At 41.6% G+C, this 12,692-nt stretch overlaps 1 protein-coding gene across 3 annotated transcripts in view; it reads left to right on the plus strand.

Annotated features, from left to right (window-relative positions):
* Positions 1 to 12,109, plus strand: part of tefu (Serine/threonine-protein kinase tefu) — a 194,936-nt gene extending 182,827 nt beyond the window's left edge. For all 3 annotated transcript variants that reach the window (XM_045768877.2, XM_045768876.2, XM_045768878.2), the window contains 4 exons: positions 1,821 to 1,967; positions 5,807 to 6,079; positions 6,602 to 6,809; positions 11,691 to 12,109. In XM_045768877.2, coding sequence (XP_045624833.2) covers positions 1,821 to 1,967; positions 5,807 to 6,079; positions 6,602 to 6,809; positions 11,691 to 11,869 — 807 coding nt within the window. In that variant the 3' untranslated portion in view covers positions 11,870 to 12,109. The remainder of the gene's footprint in view (positions 1 to 1,820; positions 1,968 to 5,806; positions 6,080 to 6,601; positions 6,810 to 11,690) is intronic.
* Positions 12,110 to 12,692: the final 583 nt, after the last annotated feature.

Below are 12,692 nucleotides of genomic sequence, written 5' to 3' on the forward strand. Positions count from 1 at the left end.
ACAAATGTTAAACATTCATTCCTTCTTAAATTAACAGTAATTCCATCTAGATTGTTTCTAAAACTTATGAATTATTGATACTGAATTGCTGTTTCCTTACCAGTTCACCCTTACTAGTTCACCATGTGTGTCAATCTTCTTGACCTTACTCTACACCTAGCCTAGCATTTATTTAATACAGTGGAACCTCGATTAACGAGTGGCTCTATTAACGAGTTTTTCCAGTAACGAGCAAGCCACTCGCAGCAAATTTGTCTCTATTGACGGGCTCGCCTCTATTAACGAGCAAAACCACATGGTGCTTCCTAGCATCTCGCAGGTTCTCGCAAATTCTCGGACGCCTCCGACGCCAGTGTTGTTGTTGTATCGCACACGACAAGCATCCCTCTGGATTTATTTGAGCTTTTCTTTGGGTTTTTAGTGGGTTTGCGACTACAATTTGTAACACACGATATTTCCAAAGAAGCTGCTTGCTAAAGATAGTGTTGTCAAGAGGAAGAAAGACACAATTACTGTGGATTTAAAGAAGGAAATTATAGCAAAGCATGAGTGTGGTGTCTGTGTGATTGATCTCACAAGGGAGTATGGCAGGTCCTCATCAACAATTTACACCATTAGTAAGGGAATGAGGAGGTAAGGGAGGATGCTGCCTCTTCCACTGAGATCAGGGAAGTGTTTGGAATGTTTGAAAAGGTGAACGCATTCTTGGAAAAGCTGCCCTGATAAAGCAGTAACAACCCGGTGTGTGAAAATGTTTAATTAATTTATCACTTTGTGATAACACTTTATGAAAGTGTTATCACTTTCGCAGGTATATGTCGCTTGAACGTGACACACTTTTTTCTCTTGAATGCACCCAAACACCGCGCTCAAGCATCATTTGAGCAAATATTTCTATAAAATCCAATTCTTATCCGATCTACTTGGGGATTGTATACATGTTTGCCATGAAATTTCCGTTTTCTTTAATAACCACATTGCCTATTTGAGAAAACGGCATTGTATTGTATCTTCGGGGTAAGACTATTATATTGTTGACACAACGAGTGTAATCGACGTAGTTTTTTATTTGGTGCTGGTCTAACGCATCCTTGTGTGACATTTGAAATGAAATTTGAGTGAAATTCCCAAGAAGAGAGAGTCCGCCTGACTCGGAGGTGGATTCTTCTTCCACACCATAACCCCTCTCCTCCTTCCCACCTCCCCATCGTCTCCCTCAAGCCAGCAACTACTCTTCATAAGGTAAAGTAAATATTAAAACACTACAACAAAACATTTATATTTACATGTGCAGTATTATATTTACATAACAAAAGTCATACAAGTATGGATGTTTTTAGGAGTGGAACGGATTAAATTTATTTCCTTTATTTTAAATGGGGAAATTTGTTTAAGACAAGTTTTCCAGGTAACGAGCTCGGTGCCAGAACGGATTAAACTCGTTAATAGAGGTTCCACTGTACTGTCATCAGTATTTCATTCAATATGACCAAATTATATATACATATATAAATGCTTTTCACTATCTTACAAATACTGTATACTAACAATTTGCACTGTACATCTTTACATGACAGTTTAAATCCTCACTCTTTCTGTCCTACAACAAATGAATTCTTGAGTGATCATTTATATTCCTTTAATGCTTGATTTTTTCTGTTTATTCCACACCAGTCTCTTATAGTGATACATAAGCACTATCACTCCTTCATGCACCCCTCACCCAAAATGTATAATGCCCTACCATCTGTGTTCATTTTATATATAACATGCTTATCCCTGTATAAAGATGTAACAAACATTGCATTGTTTTACCCAAGGCCTTTGGTGAATATCTTATTGGTACTAATAAGAAAGGCGGAGCACACAAGCTGTACTATCCAGAAGACTACACAGCAAGTGCATGTCGTGAGAGGATGAACAGTGTCAAAGAACGATCCTTCCAAGACCGTTTTAATGTCTTTCAGGTAGGAGTCATTACGTACATGGTTATGTTTCTATTAACTTATTTATAATCACAGTGGGAATACACATGACCACATGCTTTCCAAATGCTTCTGGATCGAGACTAGACAAAACTTTGTGTCCTTCCCCCCCCCCCCAAAAAAAAAAAGTCTTGAAAATCTGAGTACTGTATTCATATTTATATTTTTACCAACCATGGAATTAGCTTTACTCAATGATCTTCCCATTGATCCAAGTATTTCTTCTAATGTTGCATCCATCTACAAAAGCATTTAAGAACTTATTCTGATAAATTTTCTAGAAATACCATTCATACTCTCCCATAATCTATTGTCACATATTTTTTCGCCCTCTCATTTGATGAACATCTAACAGGAGAACCTGACTCTACAGTTTTCAGTCACATATCCAATATTTCCCATGCTCCAACTTCTAAACTTTTTTTTTTTTCTGTTGGGAGTCCCTTCAGCTCCCTGGAGCTATAAGACTGATATACCCTATACAGTATTAGTCTGGGGCAATTAGTCAATGGAGTCCTGCCTACCGGGGACCAGAGCCGGAACCTGGCCCCCCTTTCTAAGAGGCACAGGGAGCAATCTTAAGGAGACCCCCCCTTGTATTTGGGGGTCTTCTTCGCCATTGACTGGGGTTAGGCACCAAGAAAGGTAAGCATCTCAAAACAAACCCCCACATGGTAGGAAATTGCAAAAACTCAAGACCAAACAGAGAAACCAAACTCCACAAAGAAAAATAAAGGTATTGAGCAAACAAACAATAGTTACTCATTGCCGCCACGCCGCTTATCTGCACAGCCCTCCTCTTCCCGGGAGGGAAAGGGGGAAGCCCTGGACCTACCCACTGGCTACTCACACCTAAGTTCGTGACTGAAGCGCTCTGGGGCGGATGTCAATTCTGGCCACAGATTCTTGCTGGATTTTGGGCCCTTGTGGTGGTTCCTGCTCTTTTTGGCACATTGGCTAGGAGTAACATAGTGTACTGAGGGCTGTATGCACTTAGGGCTGCCTTCCCTAAGTACCCTGTGAGTACTACCCTTGGGTTCTAGGGGTTACCTTCCCTGGGGCTTCCGGGGTTTTACTTCCGTAGAGGTTCCTGCTGCTCAGCAGTTACCCCGCCCTTGGGGCCAGCTGGGGCTTAGTAGCCTTTGTTTGGCCTTGGGTAGGAAATAGTGTTGTTGATGGTTTGGTGCAGGAGGTGCTGCACGGCACCTCTACCAATACGGTAGCCATGTTTCCTGTTCCTCTTGTTGTGGTTGTGCTTTTGCGGGGTTTTTCTTTTCTTTTAGTTTATTGCTCGGAGGAGGTCTGCCTGGTTTGACTAGTAGTCCCCTAAGGTATTTTCGTAGCCCTTCTCTAGGTCCCTGTGCTTGTACACCTCATAGGGGTTCAGTTACAATGGTACCTTCATTTACAATCCTAATCCATTCCCAGAGACGCGTCGTACACCAAAACGAATTTTCCCATAAGAAATAATGTAAATTAAATGAATCCATTCCACACCCCAAAAATATTAACTTAAAAATACATTTTATACCAAATACCAGTCATTTTGGAGTGGAATACAGTATGTATATCTTACCTTTAATGAGGACTGTTGGCGTATGGAAGATGGTGAGGAAGAGAGGTGCTAGTGTTTGGAACGGGGGTGTTCCCTTCCATTATAACAGCAGTGATAACATTTCTGGGGTACTCTCTTTCCTGCGTTTTGCAGGCATACCACAAGGACCTGGTTGTAGCTCACTGCTTGCTTGTCTTACTAAGAATCTGTCTATAGACACTTGTTTTTCCTTATGTTTAACACTTGTCTGTAATGAGACATCACATTGTCTCACTATGAATGATCTCTTGTTTTTCCTCTATCGTCATCCTCACAACTATTTTCTTAGGTTGAACTTTACCACTGACTTTCTTGAAACCCATGGAGTGATGTATAATAAGAACTTTCCTAGGCGGAGCCCTGTCGGCTCCCCAGAGCTATTCAGGCTGATATGGATATATTTCTAGCATCAGTCAAGATGCATGGAGTTCTTGCCTACCGGGGACCATGAGCCAAAACCTGGCCCCCCTCAGAGAGCCACGAGGAGCAATGACCTATAGAAACCCCCGTGTGGTTAGGAGCATTCTATGTCTGCCATCAACCTAGCCTGGCACCCAGAAAGGTAGGCACCCCAACACAAACCCTTTTCCGGTGAAAATATTGCTACCGAATGCCAAACGAGTGGACAGAACTCCCCAAATGAAAAATAGCAAACTAGCATGACGTCATCACGTTGCCGCGCCGCTGTCTGCTCAACCCCCCTCTCCGGGAGGGGGAAGGGGCATCCCTTGACCCTTGTGCCAGCGAACAACCCTTCAGTTCTTAGGCTGGATGTCAAAACACGCAAAAACACCACCGACCGGAGGGGAGGAGGGGTGCTGGGGATCCTCCGGGTCCCACCCAGAAAAATGGCATTTTATTACATTCAATGCTGGTTTTCTGGGGGCTGGGAGCCCTATTAGCTCCTCGGAGCTAACTCCCCAAAGAGAAGGAAAAAGAGGGACATACCCAGGAGGCAGATGCCACATGCCCTAACTAGAAGCAAAACAAATGGTAACACCAAATGACCCTGTGGACAACCAAGAAGACCCAAACCCTGGAACAGGAAAGAACCCGGGCAACCCAAAACGCAACCACGGCCATAGACTGTGTGGTGCGCAGGCAACTGCATAGAGCCACAACTGGACACAGCACATGATGCACCCCCTGCCTAACCAACCAAGCATCAACAACTCAAGGACCCCTCTGGAAAGTGGTACTAGTGATTTCTTGGTGGTGGACCATCTCAGTGTACAATGATCTACACTCAACAGTGTACTGTGCTCACCTAACTGTACATGGCAGGGTGTATGTTATACTGTGCTCACCTAACTGTACCTGGCAGGGAGTATGCTGTACTGTGCCTACCTAACTATCTTACCTAACTTTTCTGGCGACTCATTCAATGCCAGAAAAAAAGACGGCCGCAAACGAACAAACTTACGACCAGGACCAAAAGAACAGAAACCTCTGGGCCAGATGAGAGCATGAAGCTCCCTGACCCAACCCCCAGAGGCCAAAGCCAACAGGAAAGAGCATTAGAAAAACAAACCTGAACTGAAGGGGTCACTACAAAACCAAGAAGAGAGAAAAGAGAAAAGAGAGTTCTCATGGCTTGCTGACTGCTTTTCTTCTTGGGGCATGGCACAGGTTTTGGAGTTGTGATGGGGCATATGGGGTGACAAGCAGAAGCTCCAGCTTCTGCTTGTCCAGCTCCTGCTACAGTATTGTTCCAACAGGACACCATATTTTGAGGGTCTTTTGTACTAAGGATAAATAAAAAAAAGTCCATAGAAACAAAAGATTAGGTTACTTACAAAATCAAGCCAAATTTGTCATTATATTCATTTTGAAAGACCAAACTTAAAATGCAGCTAATGGTTATAAACAGAAGAGTATTTAATTGCAATATAACTAATGTATACAATATTAAGAATATTTTGGGAAGATCATCAAGTGAAACTACAATCTGATCTATAGAAGGAAAGGAAACTAAGGAAAAGAGACAGCACTTTGAGAAACCTGTGAATTTTATAGCATCAGATATTTAATTTAGAGCTTTACAGTACAGGGTGACCTCGATTATTTAGAATAATTCATACTTCAGGATTTGTGGGGAATCTGAATTATGGGGTTTACCAGTGTATTCTGTGGATTACCATGGTCTCTAAACTTTTTTATTAATTAATGCTATCTTCATCTTCATATTTTGGCATAAAAATTTAATGTTTTATTTTTATTTCTACAGGATATTTTGGAGCATTTTCATCCAGTGTTTCGTCACTTCTTCCTGGAAAATTATCCATCACCCCATGAATGGTACAAACGGCGACTTGCATATACGAAGTCAGTAGCTACAAGCTCAATGGTGGGCTACATACTGGGGTTAGGAGACAGGCATGTAGAGAATATTCTTCTGGATAAGTCTACTGCCGAACTTGTACACATTGACCTGGGAATTGCATTTGAACTTGGCAAAATTTTGCCAACTCCTGAAACTGTTCCCTTCCGTATGACTCAGGTAAGGAATTTCAAAACAGGAGGATCTCATTAGTCTCTGAATATTGCATATACTGTTTTGAAATAAGGTGCTTTGGACCCCCAGGCTTTGTCATCACATCTAGGGTCAAGACTATGCATTTAAATAATGCCTTAACTGTCAGATATGAATAATTAACTTTACATGTGATGCTAGCATTGAGAAAAATTAAGATACTATATAGAGCTCAATCATTATTGTGATATCACAGTTGTCCTTTGTAATACTAGAACCTGTGATACAGGTCCTTAATTACATCTTAATGTGATCATAAAATTAACACCGTGCCAAGAACCCATCCCCCATAATTAGTCATGTGATGTTATGTGCAAGGACTCAATATATGAACTATCGTTTCAATACTGTTGTCAACAGACATGTAGGCTGATTAAAATTTGTGTAATAAAATTTCAAATTGCTATTTGCAAGATCTGGACCTATGTTGGTGGTCTAATTGAGCATATTTACTAAATAAATGAGATTTTATAATTTTTCATTCTTTAGGATATAATAGATGGACTTGGTGTGATGGGAGTAGAAGGGCCCCTCCGCCAGTGTTGCGAGGCTACTTTGGCCATCTTAAGGAGTTCAGGGGAAGTGCTCGTGACAGTTGTGGAGGTCTTAAGACATGATCCCCTACACCAGTGGACCCTTTCTCCTCAGCAAGTGGCTCATCTTCAGGCCAGTGGAGATGATGATGATCAGGCAATTGGTAAGTAAATTTTAGCTGTTGCTGAAAATTTACTATTAATTTTCTAATATCACAGTCAGAAAGAACCTGGTTCATTGGAAAATGCTTGTAAATGGAGGAAATTATTTATTATAAATACATATGCATATGCATAGGGGATGGGAATTAGCCTCGGCTACCATCCTCTTTTGTCCGGTTGAGTGATTAAGGGATCCTGTACGTCAGATGCATTGCTTCTGGCAGTATGGGTTTGAGTCACTTCTGGGGTGTGAGTTTTCAGTTGCATATATGCCTGGAGACCGTTCAGGCTTGTTCGCATACATACATATACTGTACACACGGTGGTGCGCCATTCAACCTGTTGGCGTACGGAAGGTGGGGAGGAAGAAGCGGTGTTGGTGTATGGGGAGGGTGAGGAGGAGGGGGGAGGTGAGTATGTTTAGAAGGACTGTCCCCTGCTCGCCTTAAATGCTTTCATATCTGCATCACTGGTTCCAGATTTTCCTTTCACACATTTCACTGTCTTATGTGGCAGCCAGTTAATCAGTCAAAATATGTCAGTCAAGCATTCACAGTTGTGGTAGCAACCGGTTAGGCATTTACAGTCAGTCACACATTCACAGTCAATCAGGCTTTCACAGTCGCAACCAGTCGGTAAACAATAATAGATTAATGTCAGGCGCTCAGGGAGTCTGCCTCCCGATCCATCAGCTGGGTGCAAGGAAGCCCACCAATTAATACTGTCCATATACCAATCGTATTGGCGTATGCCTTTCCATTGGAGACTTTCAGTGCCGTGGAGAGAGGGGGACCTGCTGCCTGGGTAACAACTTCTCCCCCGAATCAACCTACCCTGGCTTTGCGCCCTGGTGAGGCCACTCCAGACCAGGCTGACATCAATGCCCAACTCCATAGTCTCCTGAGACTGATGGATGCCTACTATGGCTGGGAGGGGGTACAGCTGGGAGGGGTACAGCCAGTGTGGGGAATGAGGGAATGGAAGAAGCGAGGAGGGTGCAGGATGGGGGGTCTATGGGAAGGGACCAGGAGGGACCAGCTCCTGTATTAGTCCTAGTCGAAAGCTCGCCCACTCACGCCACCGCCTGCCTGCCCACTGCTACCCACCCTCCCACCCAATCTGCTACTCATATCTGCCCACCCACTGTCTCCTGACTGCCCTGCTACATCCCTGCCCTTCCCCTACCACCACCCCCATCCAGTTCCTCCACCATCAATCCATCCATCCTCACACCATCCATCCATCCAGTTCTCCCATCATTCATCCATCCAGTTCTCCCACCATTCATTCAGTCCCCTCACCATCCATTCATCCAGTTCCTTCACCATTCATCCATCCAGTCCACCCCCACCTCCCCCCCCCCCCCCCCCCCCCAACCATCCATCTTTTTGTCCTCCCAAATACAGTATAATATTCAAGCGCAATCATCACTGGGCAGGAAACACTGGTTAACTGGTTTCCAGTGAAAACACTGGAAACACTGGTAAACTTAAACAAATGCACCTTGCACGTGCCACCAGGAGCCAAACGCTCGGTCAACCCATACGGGTATCAACAAACTCGCAAAGCTAGGCAAAGCTCGTAAACCAATTCTAACTTTACGAAGAAATTGAGCTTGTAACCCAAAAAAGCTGTTTAAAAAATTTTAGTAAAGAGGGACATTTGGCAACTGAGGTTGCACTGTGTGTGTGTGTGTGTGTGTGTGTGTGTGTGTGTGTGTGTGTGTGTGTGTGTGTGTGTGTGTGTGTGTGTGTGTGTGTGTAATTACCTAAGTGTAGTTACAGGATGAGAGCTACGCTCGTGGTGTCCCGTCTTCCCAGCACTCTTTGTCATATAACGCTTTGAAACTACTGACGGTCTTGGTGGCCTCCACCACCTTCTCACCTAACTTGTTCCAACCGTCTACCACTCTGTTTGCGAAAGTGAATTTTCATATATTTCTTCGGCATCTGTGTTTAGCTAGTTTATATCTATGACCTCTTGTTCTTAAAGTTCCAGGTCTCAGGAAATCTTCCCTATCGATTTTATCAATTCCTGTTACTATTTTGTATGTAGTGATCATATCACCTCTTTTTCTTCTGTCTTCTAGTTTTGGCATATTTAATGCCTCTAACCTCTCCTCGTAGCTCTTGCCCTTCAGTTCTGGGAGCCACTTAGTAGCATGTCTTTGCACCTTTTCCAGTTTGTTGATGTGCTTCTTAAGATATGGGCACCACACAACTGCTGCATATTCTAGCTTTGGCCTAACAAAAGTCGTGAACAATTTCTTTAGTATATTGCCATCCATGTATTTAAAAGCAATTCTAAAGTTAGAAAGTGTGGCATAGGCTCCTCGCACAATATTCTTTATGTGGTCCTCAGGTGATAGTTTTCTATCTAGAACCACCCCTAGATCTCTTTCTTTATCAGAATTCTTTAAAGATTTCTCACATAATATATAGGCTGTGTGGGGTCTATGTTCTCCTATTCCACATTCCATAACATGGCATTTATTAACATTAAATTCCATTTGCCAAGTGGCGCTCCATGTACTTATTTTGTCCAGGTCTTCTTGAAGGGCATGACAATCATCTAAGTTTCTTATCCTTCCTATTATCTTAGCATCATCAGCAAACATGTTCATATAATTCTGTATACCAACTGGTAGATCATTTATGTAGACAATAAACATCACTGGTGCAAGAACTGAACCCTGTGGTACTCCACTTGTGACATTTCTCCAGTCCGATACATTGCCTCTGATCACAGCCCTCATTTTTCTATCAGTCTGAAAACTTTTCATCCATGTTAGAAGCGTGCCTGTCACTCCTCCAATATTTTCCAGTTTCCAGAACAACCTCTTATGTGGAACTCTGTCGAAAGCTTTTTTTTTAGGTCCAGATAGATGCAGTCAACCCAACCATCTCTTTCCTGTAATATCTCTGTTGCTCGATCATAGAAACTGAGTAAATTCGATACACAGGATCTTCCAGATCGAAAACCATACTGTCTGTCTGATATTATATCATTTCTCTCCAGGTGTTCTACTAATTTAGTTTTAATTATTTTTTCCAATATTTTGACTATTACACTTGTCAATGATACCGATCTATAATTAAGGGGGTCTTCCCTGCTTCCACTTTTGTAGATTGGAACTATGTTAGCCTTTTTCCACACATCAGCTACAACTCCTGTATACAGGGATGCCTGAAAAATCAGTTGAAGAGGAATGCTGAGCTCAGGTGCACATTCTCTCAGAACCCATGGTGAAACTCCATCTGGACCAACTGCTTTGTTCTTATTTAGCTCTTTGAGCATTTTTTCCACTTCGTCTCTAGACACCTCTATGTGCTCTATGTTGTTCTCTGGAATTCTTATTGTATCTGGTTCCCTGAAGATTTCAGTTTGTACAAACACACTTTGGAACTTTTCGTTTAATGTTTTACACATTTCCTTTTCATTTTCCGTGAATCTATTTCCCATTTTCAACCTCTGAATATTATCCTTTACCTGCAATTTGTTGTTTGTGAATTTATAGAATAGACCTGGTTCTGTTTTACATTTGTCTGCAATCCCTTTTTCAAAATTTCTTTCTGCCTCTCTCCTCACTGCCATGTAGTTGTTTCTCACATCTTTGTATCGCTGGTATGTTTGGGGGTTCAGCCTCTTCCTGTATTGATTCCATTTTTGTGTCTTTTGGTCTCTGGCCCTCTCGCACTTTCTGTTGAACCAATCCTGTTTCCTAGTTCTGCTTCTCTGTTTTGGTATAAATTTTTTTGTGCCTTTATCATATATTTCACAAAACCTGACATACATCTCATTCACTTCCTTGCCTAGCAACAAGTCTGTCCAATTATACTCACTAAAAAATTTTCTAAGGTTGCCATAATGTCCTCTCCTAAAGTCAGGTTTTTCATTTGCATCGACCGTCATATTTTCTTCCAGATTATAACGCATTGCATACTTTATTCCCAAAAAGACATGGTCACTTTTACCCAAGGGAGGAAGGTACTGAATGTCAAATATTTCTTCCTCCATCCTGGTAAATATCAAATCTAGCATGGAGGGGACGTCCCCTTCCCTCATCCTCGTAGCTTGTTTAACATGTTGGTACAAGAATGTTTCCAGGATGAGGTCTACAAATTTACAGGTCCAGAAATCTTCTGTTTTAGCTTCACATGCTTCCCAGTCTATGGATTTCAAGTTGAAGTCACCGACTATCAACAGTCGTGAACTATCGTTATCCACTCTCGCTATGATCTCTCATTTTTGTTATAAGACCTCGTTTGCTATCTAGCTCCTCCTTTGACCATGTGCTGCTTAGCGGTGGACTATATGCATTTATGATCCTTAGTTTATCATACTCATGGCAGATCTCTAGTGCTATTATGTCAACTTCTTGTGGATTGGCAGTCACTATTTCGTTCACCTTTAGGTGTTCTTTCACCAGCACAGTAACGCCACCGCCTTTCCCGATTTTTCTGTCCCGTCTCCAAATTGAGTAGCCCCTTGGGAATATGACCTCATTTAAAAGGTGTGTGTGTGTGTGTGTGTGTGTGTGTGTGTGTGTGTGTGTGTGTGTGTGTGTGTGTGTGTGTGTGTGTGTGTGTGTGTGTGTGTATTCACCTAGTTATGTTTGCGGGGGTTGAGCTTTGCTCTTTCGGCCCGCCTCTCACAGTCAATCAGCTGTGTCAATCAGTCAATCACAATCAATCAGATCCACAGTCGGGGATCGAACCAGGACCCTAGGTTTACTAGTCCCAAGCGCTGTCCACTCAGCCACAGGACCCATTATGGGTCTGTGTGTGCATATGATTAAATAAATTTCAAATTCAGAAGTGTTTGGTGGTAAATGGTAGCAACAAAGTGGATCTCATTGAGTAATTATCATATCTTATGTTTAGGTTGTGTGTCCTCTGCATCAATGGCTGACCGTGTAGTGCTGAGAGTACAGCAGAAGCTGGCAGGGGTAGAGGATGGATATCCTCGCACTGTAGCTGAACAAGTTACTGTACTCCTACAACAGGCAACTGACAACTCTAATCTCTCAAGGCTTTTTCCAGGATGGCAGCCGTACATATAAACTTTACAGGGCAGTCTGGATAGTTGACCATTTGTTTTTATATGGACAAATTTTAAAAATTTCAGTGAAAGCTAATTTATATTATTTTAAGGCTTAATTCATCATTGGAGCATATTTATCAATATGAACATTAATATTTTATGTAGTCATTATTTTTTGGTAAGTTTACCAGTTATATTAATTAATACTAAGCATTTGTATATAATAATTTTCAAATTATTAAAATCTCATGTTTGATAATGCCTGTATCTATCCTTATTTATATAACATTTCTATCCATTGTAGCTGCTGAAGTTGTCAGAAGTCCTCTTAAAACAGCAATGCACATCTTAGATATTATACTAGGACATTCTTATACATAATCTGGAAGTGGGCTCAATGGATAAGCAATTTTAAAAAAGAATGCACTAAGCCGTGAAGACTATTTAGCAATACTGTATCTATGGAACCCAAGTAAAAAATTCCTAGAGATCACTGAAGATTATAAGGAGCAAAGAGAGAGAAGACGAGCAATGCTAGAAATCTTGGTGAATCTTACACCTCTGTCAATGGACAAGTCACTCAGACACGAACAAATAATAGTCCCTCTATATACCCATATATAGAGGGTATTATATATATATATATATATATATATATATATATATATATATATATATATATATATATATATATATATATATATATGACAATGTCAGACCACGGAGGAAAAATGAAACAGGAAATTTCCTTAAGTACTTTCGTATATTAAATACATCTTCAGAAGGTCGACCTTCTGAAGGTGACCTTCTGAAGATGTATTTAATATACGAAAGTACTTAAG

This window comes from Procambarus clarkii, chromosome 51 (genome assembly GCF_040958095.1).
Source record: "Procambarus clarkii isolate CNS0578487 chromosome 51, FALCON_Pclarkii_2.0, whole genome shotgun sequence".
Classification (NCBI taxonomy): Eukaryota; Metazoa; Arthropoda; class Malacostraca; order Decapoda; family Cambaridae; genus Procambarus; species Procambarus clarkii.